Genomic DNA, 14,987 nt, shown 5'->3' on the forward strand with positions numbered 1-14,987 from the left:
CATGGTTTGCAATAATACACTCCCATCAGAGAACACAGAGAACATTTCTGTTCCTGTCCTGTCATGGAGGTAGTCACCCATTTCATTTAAAACTGATATTCAGTCATTAATAATCTAAATGAGAAGGGCTCTGTAACACAGTTTTCTTTTTTCCCACTAGAATTCCTACCTAATCTGACAAACTGGCCATAGCTCAAAGCAGTTTAGTATACAACTTGGCTTAAACACTGGTATGTATGGATTTGTTGAGCTGGTGTGACCTAAATGAATATCTGCCCACAGGGCCAAGGCTTAAGGAAAAGTCAATGGCATCAAACAGCCACTTCATTTTTTTCCAATATATTTTGCACACGTCAGCTATACCACGTGTTAATCACAGAGGAAAGATTAGAATAAAACCAGCAATCAGTGTTATCTCTAGATAACAGGATGGCATGTGACTTTATTTTCTCTATATCCCTCCGTTTTCCGATTTTCTGCACTGCATATCTATCATTTCTTAATAAAGAATTTATCATTTTGAAAAGTAACCTTTTCTCTATGTTCCCCAAACATTCTGTACTTCGATGACAGCCCCTGACGCATGGTGCTCTGTATTCTACTTAGTAAACACATGTCTATAGTTCCTTAGAGAACGAGATACATTTGTATCCTCCCCTGTTCTTAGAGCTGTGCTTTGCCACCAAAGCAGTGCTTTGTTAATAAGGTGGTCACAGAGGGTGGAGGCATCCAGCTATCTGACAGAACCCACCAACCTGTCCCTATAGATATAGGTCAAACCCACAACAGAAAAGTTACTTCCTTATACTGCTTTATTAAGAAAACTTTGGTTTCCCTATGCAATCCTGTTAATAATTAGAATTTTCCTTAAGGTGTTTTCAGGCAATGAGTTTGTTTTGATCCATTTAAAAACAAACAAACAAAGGAAGGAAGGAAAAGGAGGGAAGGCAGGAAGCCAGCCAGCCAGTCTCTGGTTTTCTCTAAGAATTCATCCAAACTTCCCCTCTAGGCAGATGAACCTCATAGGACCCACCAGCCTCAGAATAAGCCAAAGCCTCGGAAAGCCCCCAGATACAGCATGCTCACCTCAGCTGTTGGCTAATGGTTACAAATACCTGACTGCCCTCAGAGTTTCTTAATAGCAGAGGTTATTCATTTTTTAATCACTAATCTCAGCGCAGTGCTCAGAACATAGTAAACACCAATGCTTGCTGGATTAACAATTGAATCTGACATTACAGTGCAATTAGAACCTGGACCCAGGGCTTCCACCCCCGGTTTGCTCTTTCCTTCCGACCACTCGCCCTGTAGAGACTGAACTCACTCCTGGGGGTTGAGGTGGGACAGATAAGGAATGCGTGGGCAAGAGGAAGACTCTGTGAGCCAAAGACAGACTGGGCTAAGTCTAAACAATCAGGCTTGGCTGTACTTTCAGTGACGTGGGTCAACTGACACAGCCCTCTGAGTACAGCAGAAAGTGGTGATGGCTCTGTAGGACAGGAGAGCTTTCACTCCATTGCTCCCTCCAACCCTCTGTCAGCAGAATTTCCAGTTCTACCAGCTCGGCTCTCCTCCCCCACCCACCTACTCATTACACAGCAGGCTGTGCCTGCCTACCCAGGGCTCACTCCAAGGGCCTGACATCAGACTTCAGGCCAGCCAGCTGCTTCCTCCCATCTGACCCCCACACTGTAAAACGAATGACACCAGGCGGACTTTAGACAGAAACCCTGCTTATCAGGGAGTCCCAGGCAGATGAACTCTGAGTTTTCAATGCCTGGAAAACCCCAGTGTGCATCCACTCACTTTACTTCTCACAACCCTCTGACAACACTGAAACCTCTTCCACAGTTACATTTGACAAGTGGCCATCCAGCTCTTTCCTGAACCTCTAGAGAGGAAGCGGGGCTGAATTTAGAGATCCCCAAGGTCTCCCCTCAATGCTAACAGAAGTGAAAAACAAGCCCAATTTTTTTCCTAATCTCTCACATAAAATGTACGTAGCTTTTAAATCTGTCCTTGAGCAGGAGTGTCAGCTCTTCTGAATCCACAGAACAGATACCGCTTAACCCAGAGGACTTGGGGAGGAGGTGGGGAGAGGAGTGGAATATTCTAACAGCCAAGGCCACACCAACAATATGAAAAGAAATAAACAAGATATAGGATGGAATAGAATGTATAGAGGGTGCCTCCTTTTGTGTAAGGAAAGGGAAAAGAAAGCAATATATATTTATATATACTGGTATCTGTATTAAAAAACACTGGAAAAATACACAGGAAACTAGGGGAGGTGTGAACCAGGTGGGAGTGATAACCCCACTCGTTTAATATTATTTTGATTCTCGAACCACGTTAATGTATTAACCTCTTCTAAACAGACAAACATTGTTGTTTGTTTTTTTAATTATAGCAGCTCCACCCCAAGCCAAAACTAGCCTGGACCCCAGGCAAGCCCAGATCACAGGAAACTGAAGAGAAATGTTATACGGTGAAAGTGTTCTGGAGCAAGGAGAGAAAAACTAAGAAGACACTGGAATTCCACTACCACTCACTTCCTTGTTTCACCCTGTTGCGTCACTAGTCTCTAGGTTCCGGTTTCGAGGGAACAATTCTTTCATGGGAGAACCCACCGCAGAGGGAGGGGAAAGGAGTGACTCACCAATCTACAGTTTGAGTCTAACCCTGAATAGGAAAACTGGAAAGGCTTGAGTCCAAAATATCAATATGAAACAGCCAGACTCCCAGGCTGACCCAGACAGGAGCAGGGCAGCAGTTTCTCCCTGCTGGAATGCCTCAGTGCAGACACTTCATGAAGGGGTGTGTATGCAAACACCAGGCTTCCAACCAGGTTTCCACTTCCCCTGCGGTCACAGCAAAAGTCATCCTAGAAACACACCATCTTGCTAAACAGAAATGCCTCTTCCCGCCTAGGAGATAGCTGGAAACCTTTTTTAAGCACAGGCTCTCTAGGGGGAGGGAGGCCAGTATTCTTGGTCACCAGTTTTTCTTTTCCCAGGCCCAGCTCTCCCAGTGTTTACTCTCCAACCCTGTCCCAGCAGGTTCAGGCCTTCTTCTCCACTAGATTCCCCCGGCAGGAGGTGGGCCACTAGTTGATCTTTTCCTCTCCCTCCCTGATGACAGAGTCCACGTGAGGAGCAAGGACATGCAGGCATCCTATATAAGCTTCCACTATCCCAAGGGCAGAGGACAGACTAGACAGGCAAGAAAGCCCCTACTTTTTCACTCTAGCCATTTGGAATCTAGCAGGGTCCCTCCCTGCTTTCTCTGACCTGCTCTACTATGGGCAGCATTCTTTCACCCTCACAAAATCCAAAGGAGGGTAATAGCTGCCCACTAATAATCGCTTTCATGTATGTCATGTAGCTATTATCCCAGTTGATCCTCAGGATGAGGTTAGGACAAGTATTATTACTCCTGTAATACTCTTGTATTACAGATGAAAAGACTGAGTTACTAGACTATGGTCACAAATAAGCCAGAAAGTCAAGCCAGAACGCAGGTTGGGGGTGGCCTGGTTGTTATTTCCATTCTCACTGTGCTAACCAAATAGCATCTCCCAGGTCTAGCCCTATTTACATGTGACAAGGTCAGTTCCTCCATCTCCTGGACATGCTACTTCCCAGGATCCACTGTCCTGTCAAGCTAATACAATATCATCTCACATTCCCTGTAAACCACTGTTTATTGATTCCCTGAGCAGACTAGAGGGTATTCCCAAGCTCAGACGGGTGATATCACAAGGCTTTCAGTGTCAATCCGTGATAATATATTTTGGGGTTATTCTAGAAAATGAGGGGGGAAGAGGAAAAGGGAGAAGGAAGCAGTTCTAGGAGTCTTATAAGTCTGACAAATACTGTCACAAATACAGTTACTAACTCAGAAATTTCTAGGTTGGGAAGTGGGGGGATGAGTACAAGGGTTGACAGGGTTGTCAAAGTGTTTAGTACTGAGCACCACACCCAACAAGAAAATGACTCTGGGTGTCACTAGCAGTTCTAAGATACAGACAGAAGTAAATGGAGAAGAATGGGAAGGAAAGAATGGAAATTGAAGAAAGGGGGAAATGGAGGAGTAGAATGAAAGGGAGAAGTGAGAAAAGAAAGAATCTAGTGAGAAAGAAAAATTGAAAAAGGCAGGTGAGACAGTGGACTCTGGAGCAGTATCCCAAACTGATGTTTTGATATGCTGGTTCCTGTGTCACAGGCTGCCTGAGACGGGCCCAGGGGCAGAAAACAGAGAAGTGAGTCAGGAGACTTTGGTTCCAGTCCCAGGTCTTTTGGTCAGTCTTATCAAGTCATTTCCCCTCTTTGTACCTGTTTCCTGATCTGCACAATAGGGGGAGGGAGGATCTGACTTGTTACTGGTCCAGTCCATCCCAAGGGTTAATGTTTTTGTGACAAGAAACAAAGGAGTCGTCAATTCATCTGTCTAAGGGCACCCTTCACACTAAGCAAAATGAATTATCTTGTAACCAGCAATATTGGTCTTAATTGCTCATCTCTTCTACATTTCCTAAAATAGCGATCTTGAGGAGGAAATGGAGATTCTTACAGACCCCCTGCCGACACAACTATTCACGGTAGCACACACAGACACTCAAGAATCAGGTAAGGGTACAGGGGCTGACACAGGTAGACTAAGGCACAAACCATAAACTCAGTCAGGCGCAAGCACAACTATGGACCAGAGGCCTGCCCCAGCAAGTAAGCCTCATTGTTCCACAGGAAAGGGAGTTTACAAAGGAAACAAAAACTCTCAAACATGGCCAGGGGGGAGGGCAGAGTTCTGGCTCTGAGAAGGAACCAGCCAACCAAAAAACAGGACCTTCCCCTGGGAATGGTATCTCAGTCAACAACATTTACTAAGGATTCCTGAAGTAAGGTATGCTAGAAAGGAACTTGAATGCTGTGCTAAGAAATTTTAAATTTCAATTTTATGTATTGCCTTCCAAAAAAAAAAAAGGTTTTGCAACTGGACACTTTTCCTGGAGCAACCATGCAACCCAGAAATTCGGGAAAAGCTAAAAAGACCCTTCAGCAACAGCCAGGGAAAGGGACTTCCACTCCAGTCGACCTCCATTAGATTTTCTCTGAGGACCCTTCAGGAGCAAAACATCCCAACAAAGCCAGGGGACAGGAGGCTCCCGACGGATTCCGGATGGTTCGCGGATGCTGGAGGGGCAGGATGGCCCTTCTCAGATGCGTGATCCTGGCTGGGCAGCGCCTCCGAGCCCACCAGCACTCACCAGCAGGTGAAAATGGAGGAAAGGGGAACCAAGCTTTCCCCGTTATTTTTGGTAAAACCGCGGAAGAGGCAGCTCCCTCCAAGTGGATATAAGAGAAGATCCTTATTCATAAGTGTGGGGGAGGGGAGCCGGCCACTCACCAGGGGAAGGGGGAAGGGAAAAAAGAGGGATGAGTCTAGGGTGGAAAAGAGGACTAGGAGGGTGAGCCGGACTGATTTCAGAACCCCTCCCTCTCGCGAGCCAGCGGTGTGAGGAGCGCCTCCCTCCAACCTCTGATCAGACGCACAGATTACTCCGAAAACTCCGGGAACTTACACAGGACCATCGACGTGAAGAGAAGCAACTCTGTACTGCCGACTTTCGCCTTTGTACCCATCACGATCAAGATCCCGATGCGACAGCAGTCACTGCGACACTAGAAACACACACAGCTTCGCCTGCAGCCGCGCGGGGACTAAACTCCAGACGCCAGGTTGAGCCCAGCCCGGCCCTTCCCTTCACGCCCGATTGGTCAGCGCCGCTCCTCTGCACTTTCCGATTGGTGGAGGGAGCCGCCGCTCCTCTGAGTGATTCACCGTCGCCAGGTGCAGTCCCGCCCACTATTCCCTGTGAGGCGGATTGGAGCCTTTCCAAGCCCGATCCGCCCCTGATTGGGCTAGGAGACTGTCGCGTACGGAGACCCAGGCCTCACCTTCTGCAGGTGAGGACTCTCTGATTGGGCGGCGTTCCTGAAGTAGGGACTTTACGACTGGCTAGGTTCTGAACTGGAGCCGGAAGGTTAGAGGAACACCTTGAAGAAGGTGGTCGGGAAGGTAGTTGTTCTGTGAGACGCGAGAGAGAGAGGCCTGCTTTTGTTTGTTCGTTGTAATGCTTTGTTTATTCGGAATGTAAGTTGCAGCTGCAGAAATCTTGGTCCAGTCCTTTATCAAGTGAAAACCACGTGTATTAATATGTGAGGGTCGGGAGAGAAGGCCCTCAAAGTGTGTTCCTCTGTCCGCTCCACTGGCAGGATTCAAGGCTGCGTTAGAGGAGGAAAGGGAAAGGAGAGGGGAATGAAGCGCTCAGTTCAGTAGTGGGAAGGGCAGAATCGAATCACCAAACACACCCAGATAATACAAACTGACCTACTGACGCTCTATAAACATCACTGTGAGTGACTGTGGGTATGTCCTTTACACATGTGTAATCAGTCAGCAGAGGTCTGCATTTCAGTAGTACTTATCTTCTCACTATGGATAATTGCATGCCTGCTAAACTCTCTTTCTATAGGCTATGTTGATACTGTTAATATTTATATTGTTACATCGTTTTTATTTGAAACCCATTCTCAACAGCTAATATTTTACAACAATTTTACATTGTGATCGTAATACTTTTTTTTTTTTTTAACTTTTTGACTGCGCAAGGCTGGATCTTACTTCCAGATCAGCAATTAAACCCACGCCCCCTGGGAAGTCCCTATTTTTTTCTTAGTATATCCAGGTTGCCCGTGGGAAAACTTCCGGAACTTTATCTCACTGCAAGTAAGAAGTCCATAGTGAAGTGAAGTCCTTCACTCGTGTCCGACTCTTTGCGACCCCATGGATTGTGGCCTACCAGGCTTCTCTGTCCATATGATTTTCCAGGCAAGAGTACTGGAGTGGATTGCCATTTCCTTCTCCAGGGGATGTTCCCCACCCAGGGCTCAAGACCCGTCTCCAGCATTGTAGGCAGATGCTTTTACCGTCTGAGCCCCCAGGGAAGTCCATTACGTGAACATGAAGTCACTCAGTCGTGTCCAACTCTTTTCGAGTCCCCATGGATTGTAGCCTACCAGGCTCCTCTGTCCATGGGATTTTCCAGGCAATAGTACTGGAGTGAATTGCCATTTCCTTCTCCAAGGGACCTTCCCAACCCAGGGATCAAACCCGGGTCTCCCGCATCGTAGACAGACGCTTTACCATCTGAGCCACCAGGAAAGTCCATACTTGTATCCAAAACAGTGGTATTTTTTGACCTTTTGCTCTGTCATCTTTGTCCCATTCCTTTGGGCCAAAAGGTCTCTTCACGTTTCAGCCAACTTAAAGCAGTGTTTATCAAGCACCTATTGGGTGCTGTGAGGGAATACAAAGAAATATAAACCATAATCTGTGACTTCCAATGACTTACAGTTTACTTCCAATACAATACAGGAAACAGGACAATATGTATCCAAAAAAGAAACTTCCTAAAGTTTCTAAAGAGAAACACTTGCAAAGCTCTGGTCTTTAGCCTCAAGGGAATTTAAAATCTTGGAGAGACATACACATCAAGTTAAATATGACAGTATAGAGAAGAGAGAAGAGCTTAGAGAAGGGACCAGGAACTCGGGACTGTGATTGTCAGAGAAAATCTTAAGATGGGCGAACTTAAGCAGGGATTTTATCTATTTACAAGTACACACTGTTTTGTTGTTGTTTAACCCCTGAGTTGTGTCCAGCTCTTTTGTGACCCCATGGACTATATATAGCCCATCAGGCTCCTCTGTCCATGGGATTTCCCAAGCAAGAATACTGGAGTGGGCTACCATTTCCTTTTCCAGGGGATTGTCCTGACGGAGGGATGGAAGCCGTGTCTCCTCTATTTGCAGGCAGATTCTTTACCGCAGAGCCACCAGGGAAGCCCTCACAGTGCTTTATTTATTTATTTTTGGCTGTGCTGGGTCCTTGTTGCTGCACACAGGCCTTCTCTAGTTACAAAGAAAAGGGGCTACTCTCTAGCTGCAGCCCATGGGCTTCTCATTGCAGCAGCCTCTCCCGTCTTGGAGCACAGGCTCTAGGCGCACAAGCTTCAGTTGTTGCAGCATGAGGGCTCTAGAGCGTGGGCTCAGTATTGTAGCTCAACCAGTTAGTTGCCCTGCGGCATGTGGAATCCTCCGTCACCAGGGATTGAACCTGTGTCCCCGGCACTGGCAAGCAGATTCGTAGCCACTGCACAGAGGAGTCCCTCAAGCAGGGATTTAAAGGAACTCTGAGACTGATCAGTCTTAAAGGTCATTTAGGTCACTTTCTCACCCTTCTCAGAAAAGAATTCAGTGACAAAGTGATAGGTAGTGGATCTATTTAGGGAGAAACATACTCCACAGTATATGGGCCATCTCAGAAGAGGCCCTGAAATAAAATGTGGTTAGTTTTTATGGGCTGGGTAATTTCATAGGCTAATGACTGGGAGGATTATTTCAATTATTTCAGGGAAGGGGCAGGGATTTCCAGAAATTAGGCCTCTATCCTCTTTTTTGGCCTTTGATGGTTAGCCTCAGAACCCTCATGGTGGGTGTGTCATTTAAATGCTAATATATTACAAAGGCTTCCCTGGTGGCTCAGACAGTCGAGTTTGCCTGCAATGCGGGAGACCAGGGTTCAATCCCTGGGTTGGTAAGATTCCCTTGGAGAAGGAAATGGCAACCCACTCCAGTATTCTTGCCTGGAAAACCCCATGGATGGAGGAGCCTGGCAGGCTACAGTCCACAGCGTTGCAAAGAGCTGGACACAATTGAGCGACTTCATTTCATATTACAAAGAGTGTATAATGGGGCTCAAGGGCTTCCCAGGTGGTGCTCAGTCAGTTCAGTTGCTCAGGCATGGCTGACGCTTTTCAACCCCATGGACTGCAGCATGCCAGGCTTCCATGTCCATCACCAACTCCTGGAGCTTGCCTAAACTCATGTCCGTCGAGTCGGTGATGCCACCCTGTTGTAGCCACATGTTCTGGGAAACAGACTCACTCAGAAGGACAATACAGATAGTGGAGTGCAGTTTATTACACCGGCGGGCCCAAGGAAGAGTCTTCTCATAGTCAAGGACCCCAACAAGGTTTTGTGAAAACCTTCTATACCCTAAGCGTTTGTGCCCAAACCCACCTCCCAAAATTCCCTGAAACTAGTCTGAACAAAGGAAAAAAAAAGATATAATCAAAGTTAACTGTGATTCATATGCCTTAAGCCTAGGTAGTTAACTGTGGACAATTATCAATAGGCTTGTGGTCACACCCCAATAAGCATAATAGAATGTAAGATTCTATTTGGTTACACAGATAATTAGGGTATTCTTTTAGGCAATGGAGAGCCATGGGGCTCTTCCTTCAGGGGCCTGGTTTTCCAGTTGGTATGTCGTTTCCATCGATATTGGGCATATAGCTCAAAGTCCACAGTCCGGCCCAAGCTGGAGTCCTGCTTTCAAGATAGAGCCTGTTCTGTTTCCTCCTTCAATCTTATCCTCTGTCATCCCCTTCTCCTGCCTTCAATCTTTCCCAGGTGGTGCTAGCAGTAAAGAATCCACCTGCCAATGAGGAGACACAAGAGATGCAAATTCCATCCCTGGGTCGGGAAGATCCCCTGGAGTAGAAAATGGCGCCCCACTCCAGAATTCTTGCCTGGGAAATTCCATGAGCAGAGGAGCCTGGGGAACTACAGTCCGTGAGGCCACAAAGAGTCGGAGATGACTGAATGACTGAGCACTGTCTATCTGTCTGTAATGGGGCTCAAGGTCCACTGGAAGTTGAATTTTCCATCTTGGACCTTGTGGGTCCTAATCAGTTTTTGTCAGGGCCGATGTCTATATCATTCTTTTAAAGGTTGTTCCCTGCCCTCTTCCCTCCTGTTTCATTTCAGATAGTCTTCATATTGTTACTCCAAAACTGGGTTCGCCTCTTGGTATCACACCAATAGACGGCAAAGCCAATGATCAGGAGAAGGAAGAATTTATTATCACTAGCAGTAAGTAAGGAGAGCACCGGGGATTTTTCCCAAAGTAGCAAAGCAAAATTGGGAAACTTTTAAGCTGAAAGTACACATATATTCAGGAAGGGGCTTGAGGAGAGAACTTAGCAAAAAATTGGGGCAAAGGTTGACAGACTCCAAACTTTAGCCGATTGGAGTCAAAAGGTTCAGCAGCATCATCCCATCCTCCACCTGTGTGGTTTTAGTTCCACACAGGACCTAGTATTCTGTATATCCCTTGAGGAGGAACTAGGCCTTTGCTCTTTCATTGTACTATTATTTGCCTTTTCTCTGTTAGTGCATTCCTTTGTTCCTTAAGATGATTAATTACTGAGACCTGTTCAAGGGTAAGCATAGCTCCAGGCTTAGATCACAGAATGTCTTAGGCCAAAATGACTTCTCTGATAACAAGAAAGCCATTAATTGTTCTCTTTCTCCAGAGATTCCCCTAACTAATCTGCTTACAAAATGGCACAGATCCATATGCCCAATTAATCTCACTCCTCTGGATAACCCCTTGTTTATTATTTTACCAAGAACTGAACCAGGTGCTAGAGAAACTGTCTTTCTAAGGGATAGACAGATCTCAGTTAAAACCCAGTTCCCCAATCTAACTATCTGTCCTTGGCCACCTCACATTTCTCTGAAATTTTCTCCATTTAGAAGGCAGTTATGATGATGGCAATATTGTCCTTTTTCTATTCTAACTACCTAACAATATGATTTACCTTAGGACAGGGAAGCTGGCATGCTGCAGGCCATGGGGTTGCAAAGAATCAGACACAGCTGAGCAACTGAAAAGCAACAATGGCAAAATAAGAATTAAATAATATAATAGATGTACTATGCTTACTTAGCACAGAGCCAGGTACATTTTAAGAACTGCAATGGTAGTTATTTTTCATCACTCTTATTTTCAGTCTAAGAATGCATTTGCAACCCCATGCTTATGTCAGTTAATTTACAACAAAGGAGGCAAGAATACATGATGGAGAAAAGACAATCTCTTCAATAAATAGTATAGAAAAAACTGGACAGCTACACATAAAATTAGAACATTTCCTCACACCATATTCAAAAATAAACTAAAAATGGATTAAAGACCTAAACATTAGACCTAGAAGAGAACATAGGCAGAACACTTTTTGATGTAAATCATAGCAATATATTTTAGAACAGTCTCCTAAGGCAAAGGAAATAAAAACAAAAATAAACAAATGGGACCTAACTAAACTTAAAAGCCTTTGCACAGCAAAGTAAAAGATAATCTACTGAATGAGAGAAAATACTTGCTGATGATATGATCAATAAGGGGTTAATATCCAAAATATATAAACACCTCATATAACTTAATATCAATAAACAACCCAGTTTTATTTATTTTTTGTCTGCACTGGGAAGCATGTAGGCTTAGTTGCCTCTAGCACATTGGGTCTTAGCTGCTCCACCAGGGACTGAACCCATGTCCCCTGCTTTGGAAGGCTGATTCTTAACCACTGGACCACCAAAAAAGTCCCTATTTTATTTATTTTTAATTGGAGGGTAATTGCTTTAAAATGTGTTGGTTTCTGCCGTACAACAATGTGAATCAGCCATAGGTATATATACATCCCCTCCCTCTTGAACCTCCCTCCCTAATCCCACCCCTCTAGGTTGTCACAGAGCACCAGGTTGAGCTCCCTACAACTGGGTTTTAAAACAGCCCAGATAGACAACCTTCCAAAGAAGACATACACATGGCTAATAAGCACATGAGAAGATACTCAACATCACTAAGTATTCAGTTTAGTTCAGTGGCTCAGTCGTGTCTCTTTGCGACCCCATGAATCGCAGCACACCAGGCCTCCCTGTCCATCACCATCTCCCGGAGTTCACTCAAACTCACGTCCATTGAGTCGGTGATGCCATCCAGCTATCTCATCCTCTGTCGTCCCCTTCTCCTCCTGCCCCCAATCCCTCCCAGCATCAGGGTCTTTTCCAATGAGTCAGCTCTTCGCAGCAGGTGGACAAAGTACTGGAGTTTCAGCTTCAGCATCAGTCCTTCCAATGAACACCCAGGACTGATCTCCTTTAGGATGGACTGGTTGGATCTCCTTGCAGTCCAAGGGACTCTCAAGAGTCTTCTCCAACACCATAGTTCAAAAGCATCAATTCTTCAGTGCTCAGCTTTCTTCACAGTCCAACTCTCACATCCATACATGACCACTGGAAAAACCATAGCCTTGACTAGATGGACCTTTGTTGGCAAAGTAATGTCTCTGCTTTTTAATATGCCATCTAGGTTGGTCATAACTTTTCTTCCAAGGAGTAAGCGTCTTTTAATTTCATGGCTGCAGTCACCATCTGCAGTGATTTTGGAGCCCAAAAAAATAAAGTCTGACACTGTTTCCACTGTTTCCCCATCTATTTCTCATGAAGTGATGGGACCAGATGCCATGATCTTAGTTTTCTGAATGTTGAGCTTTAAGCCAACTTTTTCACTCTCCTCTTTCACTTTCATCCAGAGGCTTTTTAGTTCTAATACTTCACTAAGTATTAGAGAGATGCAAATCAAAATCACAATGAGATCACCTCACACCTGTCATAATGATTATTATTATAATGTCTATAAACAGTCAATGTTGGCAAGGAAGTGCAGGGAAGGGAACCCTTGTATGCCGTTGGTGGTAATGTTAATTGGTGCAGCCAGTATGAAAGTTCCTCAAAAAAACAAAAGTAGAACTACCATATGATCCAACAGTTCCACTCCTGAGTGTTTAGCAAAAAAATAATAATAATAATAAATACTAATTTGAAAAGATACCTGCATCCCAATATTCACAGTAGCATTATTTACAACAGCCAACATATGGAAGTAGTCTAAGCATCCACCAACAGGTGAGTGGATAAAGCAGATGTGACTGATACACACACACACACACACAGGAAAAAGAATGAAATTAAATTTAAATTAAACCATGAAAAAGAATGAAATTCTGCCATTTGCAAGGTCTTGGTGGACACAGACATTAAGCTTAATGAAATAACTTAGAAAGACAAATACTGTATGTTATCATTCTATTGTTGTTCAGTTGTCCAGTCGTGTCTGACTCTTTGCAACCCATGGACTGCAGCATAACAGGCTTCCCTGTCCTTCACCATCTCCTGGAGCTTACTCAAACTCATGTCCATTGAGTTGGTGATAACATTCAACCATCTCATGCTCTGTTGTCCCCTTCTCCTGCCTTCAATCTTTCCCAGCATCAGGGTCTTTTCCAGTGAGTTAGCTCCTCACACCAAGTGGCCAAAGTATCGGAGCTTCAGCCTCAGCATTAGTCCCTCCAAGGAATATTCAGGATTGACTTCCTTTAGAGTTGACAGTTTGATCTCATTATATATGGAATCTGAGAAAACAAATGCATGTAACAAAACATAAGGGCTTCCCTGGTGACAGCTGATGAAGAACCCGACTGTAATGCAGGAGACGCCGGTTCAGGTCCTGGGTTGGGAAGATTCCCCTGGAGAAGGGATAGGCTACCCACTCTGGTATTCTTGGGCTTCCCTGGTGATTCAGCTGATAAAGAACCCAAGTGCAATGCAGGAGACCCCGGTTCAATTCCTGGGTTGGGAAGATTCCCCTGGAGAAAGGATAGGCTACCCACTCCAGTATTCTTGGGCTTCCCTGGTGGCTCAGATGGTAAAGAATCTGCCTGCAGTGTGGGAGACCTGGGCTCCTTTCCTGGATTGGGAAGATCCTCTGGAAGGGGGCATGGCAACCCACTCCAGTATTCTTACTAGAGAACCCCCATGGACAGAGGAGCCTGGCGGGCTGCAGTCCATGAGGTCACAAAGAGTTAGACACAACTGAGTGACTAAGTACATGTAACAAAAGAGACTCACAGATATAGAAAACAAACTAGTAGATACTAGTGGGGAGAGGGAAGAAGGTCACGATAAGGGGTATGGGATTAAGAGATGCAAATTATTAAGAGATGCAAAGGATTATGTACAAAATAGATAAGCAATAAAGATATATTGTGCAGCACAGGGAAATATATCCATTTTCTTATAATAACCTTAAATGGAGTATAATCTATAAAAATATTGAATCACTATGCTGTACATCTAAAACTAATACAGTATTGTATATCAACTATACTTCAATTTTAAAAATGCATTTGGAAGTATAATATTTATTAATATTACAGACACCTTAGAATTGATACTTTTGAACTATGGTGTTGGAGAAGACTCTTGAGAGTCCCTTGGACTGCAAGGAGATCCAACCAGTCCATCCTAAAGGAGATCAGTCCTGGGTGTTCTTTGGAAGGAATGATGTTGAAGCTGAAACTCCAGTACTTTGGCCACCTCATGCAAAGAGTTGACACATTGGAAAAGACTCTGATGCTGGGAGGGATTGGGGGCAGGAGGAAAAGGGGACGACAGAGGATGAGATGGCTGGGTGGCATCACCTTCGATGGACGTGAGTTTGAGTGAACTCCGGGAGTTGGTGATGGACAGGGAGGCCTGGCATGCTGCAATTCATGGGGTTGAAAAGAGTCGGACACGACTGAGCGACTGAACTGAACTGACTGATTAACAAGTAATATTAATGTTATTATAAATACTAAGTAATTTATAGTCAATTTACAGCAAACTAAAACCCACACGCCTCTTGTTTTTTAATAATATTTATTTTTATTTATTTATTTGACCGCACCGGGTCTTAGTTGCAGCATGTGGGATCGAGCTCCCTGACCAGGGATCAAACCCAGGCCTTCTGCATTGGAAGCAAGGAGCCTTAGCCCCTGGACCACCTAACATTGAACTACTATTAAATGAGATCTCTCACATACTATCTTTTTACAGTTGTGGGGTTTTGGCCACCCTGTGCAGCGTGCAGGGATCTTAGTTCCCCAGCCAGGGATCAAACCTGTGCCCAGCGCATTGGGAGCTCAGAGTCTGAAGCACTGGACCACCAGGGAAGTCCCTATACAATTTTTTTTA

At 44.8% G+C, this 14,987-nt stretch overlaps 1 protein-coding gene and 2 long non-coding RNA genes across 4 annotated transcripts in view; 1 reads left to right on the top strand and 2 right to left on the bottom strand.

Annotated features, from left to right (window-relative positions):
* F11R (F11 receptor) overlaps positions 1-5,806 on the bottom strand; it is a 23,393-nt gene extending 17,587 nt beyond the window's left edge. Inside the window, exon 1 of the mRNA XM_069546373.1 lies at positions 5,582-5,806. Coding sequence (XP_069402474.1) covers positions 5,582-5,642 — 61 coding nt within the window. The 5' untranslated portion in view covers positions 5,643-5,806. The remainder of the gene's footprint in view (positions 1-5,581) is intronic.
* LOC138416910 (uncharacterized) overlaps positions 5,391-14,987 on the top strand; it is a 22,832-nt gene continuing 13,235 nt past the window's right edge. Inside the window, exon 1 of one of the 2 annotated variants that reach the window (XR_011247892.1) lies at positions 5,391-5,966. This is a non-coding gene — a long non-coding RNA (uncharacterized lncRNA). The remainder of the gene's footprint in view (positions 5,967-14,987) is intronic. The other variant, XR_011247883.1, reaches the window with a different exon arrangement.
* Positions 6,116-14,987, bottom strand: part of LOC138416917 (uncharacterized) — an 18,023-nt gene continuing 9,151 nt past the window's right edge. Inside the window, exons 2-3 of the long non-coding RNA XR_011247899.1 lie at positions 10,730-10,795; positions 6,116-6,284 (exon numbers count right to left, since the gene is read on the bottom strand). This is a non-coding gene — a long non-coding RNA (uncharacterized lncRNA). The remainder of the gene's footprint in view (positions 6,285-10,729; positions 10,796-14,987) is intronic.

Source organism: Ovis canadensis, chromosome 1, assembly GCF_042477335.2.
Source record: "Ovis canadensis isolate MfBH-ARS-UI-01 breed Bighorn chromosome 1, ARS-UI_OviCan_v2, whole genome shotgun sequence".
Taxonomy (NCBI): Eukaryota; Metazoa; Chordata; class Mammalia; order Artiodactyla; family Bovidae; genus Ovis; species Ovis canadensis.